General features: G+C 35.6%; 1 protein-coding gene across 24 annotated transcripts in view; it reads right to left on the bottom strand.

The window, feature by feature from the left end:
- The window catches only part of Slmap (sarcolemma associated protein), a 149,603-nt gene that overhangs the window by 15,879 nt on the left and 119,737 nt on the right, over positions 1-13,987 (bottom strand). For 15 of the 24 annotated variants that reach the window (XM_077796216.1, XM_077796220.1, XM_026388651.2 and 12 more), the window contains 2 exons: positions 2,599-2,721; positions 673-747 (listed from right to left, as the gene is read on the bottom strand). In XM_077796216.1, coding sequence (XP_077652342.1) covers positions 673-747; positions 2,599-2,721 — 198 coding nt within the window. The remainder of the gene's footprint in view (positions 1-672; positions 748-2,598; positions 2,722-13,987) is intronic. The other 9 variants (XM_077796223.1, XM_026388658.2, XM_077796230.1 and 6 more) reach the window with 1 other exon arrangement.

Here is a 13,987-nt window from a genome sequence, read left to right as displayed (position 1 = left end):
TAAAGTTTTAAAATAATACTGATTCCTTCTTTGATAATTAAGGCAGATTAATTTTGCTTTAGGAATTTTACACTGGCACAGGAAAGGAAGATTTCTCCTGGGTTATCTCAGGATTATAGCTCTATAAGACCAGGAATTTCAGCTTGAAGTAGACATTTGGCAGGCAGGGGTCATTCTGGTGATTTCTTTAATGACCCTGTGATAACCCAGAGAGACAGCAAAATGGTATGTGTGAAGAGCAGACATTACCAATAAAGGCAGTACAGAAACCATTGTTCTATTCCATGTTGTAATATAGGTGTGTTTTGAGCATTATTAGATAAAATGACACCAGCAATATAAAAGTGCAGAGGCACAAGTGTAGCTCAGACAGATTTCCTGTCCAAAGCTTTCTCCTTAGTAACTCATGGCATAAACCAGAAATTGTCAGTCTTACCCAATCCAAATCTTCACCCCTGCTCTTTCCACTCCAGGTGTCTAATAATGGATTACTGGAGAATCTTCCCTTATATCTTCTTTAAGGAAAAAAGCTCCAAGAGCCAAGTTCTGTCAGGTTCTAAAGAAGAACCAAAGCCATAACAAATGGGGACCCTATGTACTTTTATTTTCTATTCCTTTTGAATACTAAAAACAAACAATAACAACCTCAAATAGCCTTGGAATGCTCCATACCTTGAAGAACTTGTATTTGTTTAGCAGATTCCTCAACTTGATTTCTATAGGCTTTTCTTTCTTCTTCCAAAAGAGCTAAAAGTAAAAACACAGTATATCTAATTTCATGAATTAAAGTATACAGAATTGAGCAGCTGAAAATGCCTAAGAAACTCTCCTAAAGCTTACTGAAACAAACAACAGTATTAATACTTAAGCAATAAGTATTATCAGTATTAGTAGTTAGACAGTTCAAAGATTTCAGGAACACAAAACAGTAGTAAATAATAAAGCTATTCAAATGAGTTTTTTTTTTTTTTGGTTGTTTTTGGTGGTAGGCATCAAACCCAGGGACACTGCCACTGAGCTACATCCCCTGTCCTTTTTATTATTCTTTAAATTTTGAGATAGGGTCTTACTAAATTGCAGAGGCTGACCTTGAACTCACAATCCTCCTGCCTCCTCATCCTGGGTCAATGGGATTACAGGTATGGAGTAGTACAGTTTCTAGACATCCTACTACTAAGATAGTATCTGGTATTTTTTAAAAATATTTATTTTCTAGTTATAGGTGGGTGCAATATCTTTATTTTATTATTTTTAAAATTTTTATGTGGTGCTGAGGATCAAACCCAGTGCCTCACGCATGCTAGGCTAGCACTCTACCACTGAGCCCCAGCCCCAGCCCAGTATCTGGTATTTTTCATAAGAAGCATTCTTCATAACTGTTAATCATCCATTTTTAGCTTATATTTAAAAAATATATTATATATATATATATATTAAAAAAATATATATTTTTTAAAAAGTCTTAAAATCCTCATGTTTACTGCCAAGTACATAGTAAGCACCAAACTAAACTGTTGCTTACAGCTAAATATAGTTTCATTGTAATTAAATATATTAGCTGGACAGGCATGGTAGTTCATGCATATGATCCCAATGATTTGGGAAGATGAGACAGGAGGATCCCAAGTTCAACACCAGCCTCAGCAACTTAGTGAGACACTGTCTCAAAAGATTAAAAGGGCTGGGGATGTAGCTCAGTGATCAAGAGTCCCTCTGGGTTTAATCCCCAGTACCCCCCTGCTCTCCCGCTCATATTCTCTCTCTCTCTCTCTCTCTCTCTCTCACACACACACACACACACTGCCTGGATATTCAAAAAGTTTCAAGTTAAAGGAACACTGCCAATTCTTTTGTTTTTCTTTTCTTTTTGTTTGACAGTTTTGAGGATCAAACCCAGGGCCACAAACATGCCATGCAAGTACTCTTCCATTGAGCTAGGTCACTATCTTTAAGATACCAATTTCTTTATGAAGCAGGGAATAATAATAATAAGTTTCCAGTTTCTTCCTGGGATGTTAATTTTCTTCCTGATCAGGAAGACCATCTTAGAAAACATGAGAACTCCATAGGTCATTCACTTTCTCATTTCAAGATGCTCCATGATATTAATTAACTACAAAAAAGGTAATTACTGTGAGTAAGTACAAGCTCTGGGGAAACAGCAGAGACTCTACTGGTTTGTGACACTGATAAGTGAGTTACTAGGAAAGAAAGTGGCCTGGAATGTTAGATGATTCTATGCCATAATCTTGCTTGGTTCCTCTTATTTACTGAAGAATATACCAAAACATCAGAGGGAACATAAATTTCCCTTGTCTTTGTACTGAATATCTAAAGTTACATGTAACTAAAACTTAGAAATTTATTTTATTTTATGTTTTCTCCTTTTGTTGCACAGATTGAGCATCCCTCATCTGAAAATCTGAAATCTAAAATGCCCTGAAATCCAAAACTAGTGGTTAAGATCACATACATATATGATAAAATTGTGGACCTGGAACAAGGACCCACACTTCTGGACTCCAAGATTGGGGCCACCTAGCCATATTGAGCTGCCTCCTCACATCCCCTGACAAATCAAAGTAATCTTGATCTCACCTTGAAGTTCAAAGCATTTTTGTTTACTTGCTCTAGCTAGCTCCTGGGCTTCAATCAATTCCTTGCGAAGATGCTGAATTTCTTGTTTTGCCTCAATTTCTGACTGCGCACCCTGCAAGTCATCTGACAGAAACATGTTTAATTTAAAAGCAAGAGTTAGTATCACAACAATCTCTACAATCAAAGACTGGCAATCTTTTTTCATATTTAGACATGCATAGTTAAATAACAGCATAACTGAGTTAAGTAAAATTTAGAAGCAAACTATAGTAAGCATAAAAAAATTATAGTAAGTATTTTAGTCATTTTACCCTGGAGAAAGAATACAAATACAGTTATATAAACAAACAAAATGATTATGCACACATATATTAGTAATTCATGGTAATGGAATTAAAAAATACATATATTAATATATATTAAGTGATATATTTCACTCATGTACTGCTGATACAAGACTGGAATTCCATAAAATAGGCATAATGCCATTCACTGATTTTAAAACTTATGATAAGTCAGAAAAATTTCATTTGGAACTTAACTGGAAATAGAAATACAAAATAAACTTTTCTTCAAGAAGAAAAAAAGAAACATAGAAACAGAAAGAAAAAGGAAGGAAGGAAGGAAGGAAGAAAGGAGGGAAGGATAGAAAAAAGAAAAGAGTTTAGCATCATTATCTCAGTTACATAACAAAATAAAAACTGGGGCTGGGAGTTCTAGTGAGCCTACTTCATCATCACCATTTCCCCAACTCTACACACATAACAGATCAATATATGTTGAACTATTAATGATATAAGTGGTTTTACTGAAATAAATTAAATCTAGCATTACATCTCAAATATGACACTTCCCATAACCACTTTCCTCTCTGGTTTCACTGCTCATCTTTCATTCTATTAAATCTTTCTGCTACTGATGGATAAACAAATCAGGCAAGCCATATTCTTCTATTGCATTCTATTTGAGAATGACTTTATTTTACAGGTACTTCAGCCATAAAAACTTTGGTCCTTCAAAATAGATCTCAGAATATTTCTTCACAATTAAATTATCGTAGGTCTCATGGGGCTGGGGTTATGGCACAGTGGCAGAGCACTCACCTAGCATGTGTGAGGCCCTGAGTTTGATCCTCAGCACCACATAAAGATAAATAAATAAAGGTATTGTGCCCTCTACAACTAAAAAAAAATTAAAAAAAATTATAGTAGGTCTCAGATATTACTTATATGCATGTATTTTCATACTCATAGGTCACATTCTATTTTCCCTGTCAAAAATTTTGATTCTGGGTTCATTTATGCTAGTCAATCTATCAATTTGTATTTTAAAAGCTCTTTTGGTCAGGGTGGGGAACACAAGCAGAAATTTTTTAGTGGCAGAGACACTGTCATACCAGCTACAAATTTTATTTGACAACTCTTTCCATACTGTCTGTTGAAGTCTGCAAGGTCCTGGTCTATGTCTCTGGATTTAGTCATCATGTAAGGCAGTGCCCTAATATTCAGGAGTATTTAAGAAACAAGTGTTGGGCTGGGGTTGTGGCTCAGTGGTAGAGTGTTTGCCTGGCATGCATGAGGCACTGGGTTTGATCCTGGGAACCAGATAAAAATAAAATAAAGATATTGTGTCCACCTAAAACTAAAAAATAAACTTAAAAAAAAGAAAAGAAACAAGTGTCATGATGCCTGTATCTTACTTTCAAGTGGTTTGACAAGAAAAACAAACAAACAAACAAACAAACAAACAAATCCTACTTAAAACTGTTGAGTAAATATTTTCCTAGCTGTGTTAATTTCAACCTTTGCACGACAGATATTTTGGGTTGAATAATACTTTGCTGTGGTGGCTTCTCTATGCATCGTGGGATATTTAGTAGTTTCCCTGGTCTCTACCCAGATGTCAGGAGACCTCCCTGAATCATAACAAATAAAAATGTCTTCAGATATTGCCAAATGTCCCCTAGTAGGTAAAGGTCCCATGTCAAGAATTACTGCTCCAACTTGATAAACATAAAAAACAAACAAACAAAAAACAAAACAAGCAGACCTACATATGGCTTTCTTTTCCACAGAAACATTGGCCAATAATTCAATAATTTTTTTTAATGGGAGGGGGTAATGGGGATTGAACTCAAGGATGCTTTACCACTCAGTTACATTCCCAGTTCTTCGTATTTTTTAATATTTATTTATTCATTCATTCATTCATTTATTTAAATTATAAATGAACATAATAATTTTATTTTATTTATTTTTATGTAGTGCTGAGGATTGAACCCAGGGCCTAACGTGTGCTACACAAATACTCTACCACTGAGCCACAACCTCAGCCCTTATTTTTTATTTTGTAACAGTGTCTCGATGAGTTGCTTAGGGCCTTGCTAAGTTGCTGAGGCTGGCCTTGAATTTGTGATCCTCCTGCTTTAGCTTGCTGCATCACTAGGATTATATAGGTGTATGCCTCTGTATCCAATGAATCTATTTCCTGTGTATTCTAAAAACAATCATAGAACTATATTGTGGAGCCAAGCATGGCAGCACACGTTTGTAATCCCAGTAGGCTCAAAAGGCTGAGGCAGGAGGTTCTTAAGTTCAAAGCCAGCCTCAGCAACTCAGTGAGTCCCTGAGCAACTCAGGGAGACCCTGTTTCACAATAAAAAAGGGCTGGGGAGCTGGGGTTATGGCTCAGCGGTAGAGCGCTCGCCTCGCATGTGTGAGACCCAGGTTCAATCCTCAGCACAACGTAAAAATAAATAAACAAAATAAAGATATTAAAAAAATTAATATGAATTTGTGTGATACTATGTAAATAAACATACATGTAATTATGGAGGTGTGCATATAAATATGTACCCACATCTATTCCTCCCCTCCCCACTTTTTCCTGTTTACAGTGCTGGGGATTATAAATCCAGGGCCATGTATGCACTACATAAACAGTCTACCAAGGAGCTACATTCCCAGCCCTACACATCTATTTCTTAAGTCTGTCTATTGAGTGGGCTTAGAAGAAACGACACACCAGTAGCAATGAGGACACCAAACATTAAAGATCTTGGTTTCTAAATACCATTTTCTCCCAGAGTTCTCTGAAGAAATGGTTGATTTTAGGGATAAGAGAGAAAAAGTACAAGATGAACCTAAAATAACTTTTGGGCCAGAAGTGAGAAAGAGATAAAAGAAGGACTGGGTTATGTAAAACAAAACAAAACAAAACCCAAATCTCTCCTACTAGCCAAATGTATGACAAGCTGAGCATCAAAGCAAATGACAGTGACAGAGTATATAACAGAGTTTATGACAGAGTATATTAAATTATAACTCATAAATAAATGAGAAAATTTAAAAAAAAGACATAGTAAAAAGCTTGCTGATACACATAGAAGGAATGATAAAATTAAGAAATCACTATTTGGCAACTATTAAGGTAATGATTCATCAGGCAAGAATCATCAGTAGATGCTAAAACTAAGTGGTTAAAATTCTTAGAGGTGCTGGGCACAGTGGAGCACTCCTGTAATCCCAGCAGCTTGGGAGGCTAAGGCAGGAGGATTGTGAGTTCAAAGCCAGCCTCAGCAAAAGTGAGGTGCTAAGCAACTCAGTAACACCAAGTCTCTAAATAAAATACAAAAAGGGGCTGGGGATGTGGCCTAGTGGTTGACTGCCCTCCGAGTTCAATTCCTGGTACCAAATAAATAAATAAATAAATAAAAATAATAATAATAAATAAAAAAAATAAATGTTTGAGAAGTTGGGCTGAGGATGTGGTTCAACGGTAGGGTATTTGCCTGGCATGTGTGAGGACCCAAATTCAATCACCATTACTGAGAAAATTAAAAAAAAAAAAAAAAGTCTGAGGGGTTAGACTTTTACATAGTCTTAAAATAGCTCTGCACAAGAAATAGTTAAAAATAGAAAATAATAACTTTATACTGGAGAAACCAGGGAGACAATACCTTAATCATATGCTCAAAGGTAACATCACCAGTGCACAATTCAATATCAGGTATCTCCTGATATAATAATACCTAATATTACTTTGTTGATCTTGCCAAAAACTCATGAATTTAATTATGAGGAAACATTAAACATATAAACAGAAGAACATTTTAACTGTCTTGTGCTCTTGAAAAATATCAATTTCATGAAACAGAGAAAGACTGAAGTGGGCTAGAGTACAGCTCAGTTGGTAGAGTACTTGCCTTGCATGCACAAGGCCCTGGGTTCAATCCCTAGCACCACACACACATGCATACACACACCACACACACACACACACACACACACACACACACACAAAGACTGAAGAACTAACTGTTCTAGGCTAAGGGAGAAAAAAGAGAGGACAATCGAATGCAATGTATCATGCAGGATTGTCTTTTGTCATAAAATACATTATTGAGATAGCTTTCAAATTGTGAATAAGGTCTATAAGATTTGAGAATAGTAGCATATTTCACTGTTAACTTTTACTTTATTTTGAGAATCATATGAAACAGGAACTATGTATTGAAGTATTTAGGAATAAAGGCTATAATGTCTGCAACTGACTCAATGATTCAGGCTGAGAAGAGAGGGAAAAGAAAAGAAAGATTAAAATATTAACAACAGATAGAGGTGAAATGTTAATATTTGGAGAATCTGAACAAGCATATGGAATTCTTTGTTCTCTTACTGCAACTCTTCTTAAGTCTAGAATTATGTCAAAGTAAAAAGTTAAAATAAAAATTTCTGGGGCTGAGGTTCTGGCTCAGTGGTACAGTGCTTGCCTAGCATGTGTGAGGCACTGGGTTTGATTCTCAGCACCACATATAGATAGATAAATAAAATAAAGGTCCAATAACATCTAAAAGAATAAAAAAATAAAAAATAAATTTCTACATGTGATAAAACAAGAAAAACCAGGTGTGGTGGCACATGCCTATAAGCCTAACAGCTCAGGAGGCTGAGACAGGAAGACTGCCAGTTCAAAGCCAGCCTCAGCAATGGTGAGGCGCTAAACAACTCAGTGAGAACCTGTCTCTAAATAAAATACAAAAAACAGGGGCTGGGATTGTGGCTCAGTGGTAGAGTGCTCACCTAGCATGTGTGGGGGGTCCCTGGGTTTGATCCTCAGCATTACATAAAAATAAAAATAAAATGAATATATTTAAAAAAATTACAAAAAAACAGGGCTGGGGATGTGGCTCAGTGATTGAGTGCCTCTGAGTTCAATCCCTGGTACAAAAAAAAAAAAAAGGAAAAAAAATATGGCAAGCTAGGCAATGTGGTATATACCTATGGTGGCAATTCCAGAGACATGGAAGGCTGAGGATTGTAGCCTCATCAACTTAGTTAGACCCTGGTCAAAAATTAAGGCAAAAAAAAAAAAAAAAAGAGAGAGGGAGATAGCAGCATGGGGATGTAGCTTAGACGTAGAATGTTCCTAGGTTCAATCCCTAGTATGTCCACACCACCACACAAGAAAATGAAGAAAAAGGAAATATGATAAAACAATTGTTAAATCTAGCTAATGGGCATATATGGGTATTTTTTGTTCTCTTCAACTTTTCTCATATTTGTTATTTTTTATAATTAGGAAAGGTCTCTTGAAATTACCAATCAAAATGTTATCATCTTAGAAAAAGCCTCAACCATTTCTGCTTAAATTCCTGTATCAACTTATCTTGTCCCTCTGCATTTATTATTATAAGCTTATTAATGCTAAATGAATTACTGCAACAACTAAAAGAGGACTGTTTTGCTTCAAGGAATCCTTTTATAACGAAGATTCATACGTAATTTCACCTCCATTAAAGTTTATAGTCTTATATTAAAACAGACTTTTTTTTTTTTTTTTTTTTGATACCAGGGATTGAACTCAGGGGCACTCAACCACTGAGCCATATCCCCAGCTCTATTTTGTATTTTATTTAGAGACAGGGTCTCACTGAGTTGCTTAGCGCCTTGCTTTTGATGAGGTTGGCGTTGAACTTGCAATCCTCTTGTCTCAGCCTGAGCTGCTTGGATTATAGGCATGCACCACTGTGCCTGACTGAAACAAATTCTTGTCTATAGTAGAACACTTCCCTTTTTCAATGATGCTGTGAAATAAAACTAATATTTGCTTTTCAAACAAAATAATAATGGAACAGGTTTTATGTCTTATGTTTCAAGAAACAATATCATCAAACCCCTATCTCTCACCATGCATAAAACTCAACTCAAAGCGGATCAAGGGTCTAGGAATTAAACCAGAGACCCTGCTTCTAACAGAAGAAAAAGTAGGCCCTAATCTTCATCATGTCGGATTAGGCTCCAACTTCCTTAATAAGACTCCTATAGAATTAAAATCAAGAATCAGGGCTGGGGATATAGCTCAGTCGGTAGAGTGCTTGCCTTGCATGCACAGGCACTGGGTTCAATCCCCAGCACCACAAATAAAAAAAAAAAAAAAAAAGAAAAAAGGAAAACAAAATCAAGAATCAATAAATGGGATGGATTCAAACTAAAAAGTTTCTTCTCAGCAAAATAAACAATCTGTCAGGTGGGTAGAGAGCCTACATCTTGGGAGCAAATTTTTACCACTCACACATTAGGTAGAACACTAATCTCCAAGATATATAAAGAACTCAAAAACTGTAACACCAAAAAAACAAATAACCCAATCAATAAATGGGGCCAAGGACCTAAACAGACACTTCTCAGAAGATGATATACAATCAATCAACAAATATATGAAAAATTTTCATCATCTCTAGCAATTAGAGAAATGGAAATCAAAACTACTCTAAGATTTCATCTCACTCCTATCAGAATGGCAGCTATTATGAAGACAAACAATAATAAGTATTGGCATGGATGTGGGGAAAAAGGTACACTCATACATTGCTGGTGGGACTGCAAATTGGTGCAGCCAATATGGAAAGCAGTACGGAGACTCCTTGGAAAACTGGGAATAGAACCACAATTTGACCCAGCTATCCCACTTCTCGGTTTATACCCAATGGACTTAAAAACAACATTCTGCAGGGACACAACCACATCAATGTTTATAGCAGCACAATTTACAATAGCTAAATTGTGGAACCATCCTAGATGCTCTTCAGTAGATGAATGGATAAAAAAAATGTGGCATATATACACAATGAAATATTACTCAGCAATAAAAGAGAATAAAATCATTGCATTTGCAGGTAAATGGGTGGAATTGGAGAAGATAGTGCTAAGTGAAGTTAGCTAACCCCACAAAAACAAATGCTGAATGTTTTCTCTGACATAAGGAGACATTCATAGTGGAGTAGGGAGGGAGGGGAAGGAAAGGGAGCAGGGGTTAGAAATGATGGTGGAATGTGATGAACATATTATCCAAAGTACATGTATGAAGACACAAATTGGTGTGAATATACTTTATATACCAGAGATACGAAAAAAATGTGCTCTATATGTGTAAAATGAATTGTAATGCATTCCACCGTCACATATATAAAAAATCAATAAAAAATATCAAACTGGTTACTGGATACATTAAAAAAAGAAACAATATCATCAAGGCAAAAATATGAGATATGCTAACTCATGGTCCCACTACCTGCAAATTAATTCTCTGCATCATATAATGAAAAGGATCAGCATTTTAATTAGAACATTTGCCATGTATCAAATTATGCAAACATACAAACTCTTTATAGTGTTGTTTGAACACAGAAGTAGAGATACTTCTATGAGCTTTACAAATTAAGTTTAGTAAACACAAATGACTACAAACTTAGTGTGCAGATCCTCTTTCCAGACAGCCAAGTGACATTTAAATTTTTTTTTTAACCAAAGACTAATGAGCACATCTTTTTGTGTTAAGGTTGATCAAGGCTCATTGTATTTCACACAGTTGGGTGGGAAAATGCATTATTAGTTTATTGTGGCTTAGGTCTACTCTCATGGGGTCTCTCTCTTGTCCTAGAAAGGCAGTGTTTATTTTAATCTACTTTATAACGTTTAGAAAAGTCTGATTATGCATATTAATGCAAAATGTTCAGATGAAGGTACATGAAAGCCTTCCTAAGCCAAATCCAGTTTATTTAGATGTACAATTCAAATGGAAATAAATGTTATTTAGGAGTTATGACAGGTAGAAAAATTAACAGAATCTGTTTTCCCCTTAACACAAATGGTACATCTTTATAATTGCTTGATTTACAGTACGACCCAGGGACCAGCTTTTCTTAGACTAAGGCTAACTCATATAAATTCACATAATGCATGAACCCACTAAGTTAATTAGCCCTTGGTCTATGGAATACCAAATATTATTCTAAATTAAACTGTGTGTTACCAATTTAGCTTCAGAAAGGTGGCTGGAGATTTAACTTAAACTCTGATCTTTGCTCTAAATGTGATTGAAATCACTCGGTAAAGGATCAAATCAAAACATTTTTCCCCAGTCTATTTGCATGTGCATGCTTGTTGAAGGCTGATCTAGCTAAAACATATGTCATACCAACTGACAGGAGTGATCTTGCTGAGGCAGGAAACACTACCACTGCTTCTTCTTTTAGAAAGTCTTGGCTTCTAAGAACAACCTTCATAATCTTTTTCCATCATGGATACAGGAGGCTGTAGGAGATATTCTCAGGTGGAGGAGGCAGCCTAATTTAAAGGCCTCTTCAAAGTTGATTCTCACCTCTTTGCCATTCATTCTAACCAGCCAGGATTCTTCCTTGACAGTTGGATCTTTTGTTGGCTCCTTTGTCATTCCCACTGGTTCTACTTTCTAGAAGTTCCTTCTGCTACCACCATCCATTTTCATGCAGAGAAGTCTCAAACCTGGACACTGTCTTCTGTCTGTCCAAGTCTTATCGTTCACTGTATTTGTCCCATAGAACTTATGCTCCACCACATGGTTGCTCTTGTACACTTGACTCCTGACAGGTGTTATTCCCATTCCAAACATGGATTTGTAAATGTTAGTAATATTTTTAAGAAATGCTTGAGCACTGAAATATATCCCAAGCTCTTTTCCTTTTATTTTTAAGACAGGCTCTCATTAAGTTGCCCAGGCTAGCCTTGCATTTATAATTTGTCTCAGCTTCCCAAATAGCTGGGTTTACAGGCATGTGCTATTATGCCCATGGATTTCATAAATGTTTTTTTTTTTTTTTTTAAATGGCGGGTGACGGGTGATTTCAAGTACATAGAGAACTGCAGTTTGATCCACTCTTTATTACCCTTTCAAAAGAGGAATAAATAGTTGCTGGGCATGGTGGCACATGCCTGTAATTCCAGCTTCTTGGCAGGCTGAGGCAGGAGAATTGCAAATTTAAGGCCAGCCTGCACAATTTAGATCCCGTCTCAAAATAAAAATAATAAAAAGGGCTGGTGATGTAGTTCAGTTGTAGAGTATCATCGGGTTCATTCCCCAGTACCACAAGGGAAAAAGTCATAAATTGATTGAAATGATTAATATATCAGAAAAAAATGTACTACTGTTATTATAATTTTATTTACATCTCATGATGAATGCTTCGTCTACTTTAGATTATTTTCCCAATCCTAGATGAATAACATGAAGAGACTATATGATAATTCTCAATAAAGCTTTGCTGGTTTTTTAAAAGGGAAATAATAAAATATGAAAATTATGGCATAGGAAGTTGGATAAAGCATTTTGATGAGAGAAAAAAATGGGCTACTTGTATGTAATTCCTTTCTGTAGCTCTAAAAGTTGACAGTGAGGTATAAAAATTTATAAACTTTCCTTAGGGGAAAATTATGTCAAGACACTGAAGCTAATTAGAAAGATTACAAAGCATACCCACACACAATAAATAAAATATAACCTAATGTTTGTATTATATATCAGTAAACACATTATTTTTAAGAAAATTATAAAACTCTTATAAAAGAAAAACATAATTACCATTTAGAGTTATGGTGATTATTTCTTAGAAGTTCTTCTAAAATATGCCTGCTCTAATTGGATAATTTTTCTTTATATGCAATCATTGACTAATTCAACTTGGGTCTGTTCTTAAAATCAAGATGCAAAATCTTTCAATAGGTGTTAATAAAAATACTATTTCATTAACAAAAGTTGCCCATCATATAGAAAAAAAAAGGAAAAATTTGAGGGTTCTGTCATTTTAGATAAAGCAAGGTTAAGGAAGTTCGGACCCATCTTCATTGATAGCACCTGAAAGAATTACTAGCAGTATTTGCATACCCACCATCCTTCTTGCACACTCAAATCTCAAACCTGTTTTTCTCTTACGGTCCTCGCCCTTAGCCCCTAGGCTATATTGTGGAGAATCAGTATCTGTCATTTTGACAGATTTTAGCCTTTCTATGACACTCATAGATTAAAATTATTTTCCTGACATCTGGATGCATTATTTATTGGAAAAGATTCATTACCTAAATGATAAAGTAGGAAATATTTTAAAATCCTCAAATTTTATTCTATTAATGAAAGTTCTTCAATAGATAGGTTTGGTTTTATCAACCATCACCACCACCATCATGTGTCTTCATTATGGTGGTTGACATATTACATTCCCACTATGGAACATGGTCCATGTATGTCGTTGTATGTACTCTTCACAATAATTCTATGAAGACAGTTTTTCCCAATCTAATAAGTGAGGAAAATAAATGCTAAAGCACAGAGGAGTTAAGCAATTTGCCCAATGACATATTACAAATAAATGGCAAAGTCAGGATTCACTTAGCACTGTGGCTAGAATGTGTTATTTTCCTAATGGTTTTGAGGCTTCATAACTTAGATGTAAGAGGCCTATTATTAATTAATTCATCAAACAACTAAATTTTAATGAATAAATGGCATTGTGGTAGGCAATGGGATTAAAATCGAATTTAAAACAGACTTAAAAAAATAAAAACGAAAAAGCACTAAATGCTACTTACAAACTAATCTGCACTTGGCTGCAAAAAATATTTCTGGGAGCCAGGCTCAGTGGTGCATGCCTTTAATCCCAGTGGCTCAGAAGGCTGAGGCAGGAGGATCACAAGTTCAAAGCCAGCCTTAGCAATGGCGAGGCGCTAACCAACTCAGTGAGATCCTGTCTCTAAATACAAAAATGGGGCTGGGGATGTTGCTCAATGGTTGAGTGCCCCTGAGTTCAATCCCCAGTAACAGCCACCCCCCCACAAAAAAAGATTTCTGGGAAATTTTTGTAGTTCAAAACACCATAAAAATTGCTACTTTTGTATGAGGGGTGTTCATTATTCATTCAGCTCCCCTCTCGCTTTCCATGTTCCCACAAATGCCCACAGGTTCTGAAATATTTTTTCAATATCAGAAACAACATTTTATACAATAATGGTATTGTGTTTCTGAGACGAGATTCCTGGACTTCTACAAACATTAACATATTTATTACCATGACACTAGA

Source organism: Urocitellus parryii, chromosome 3, assembly GCF_045843805.1.
Source record: "Urocitellus parryii isolate mUroPar1 chromosome 3, mUroPar1.hap1, whole genome shotgun sequence".
Lineage (NCBI taxonomy): Eukaryota > Metazoa > Chordata > Mammalia > Rodentia > Sciuridae > Urocitellus > Urocitellus parryii.
This window is presented reverse-complemented; position numbering and strand designations above follow the sequence as displayed.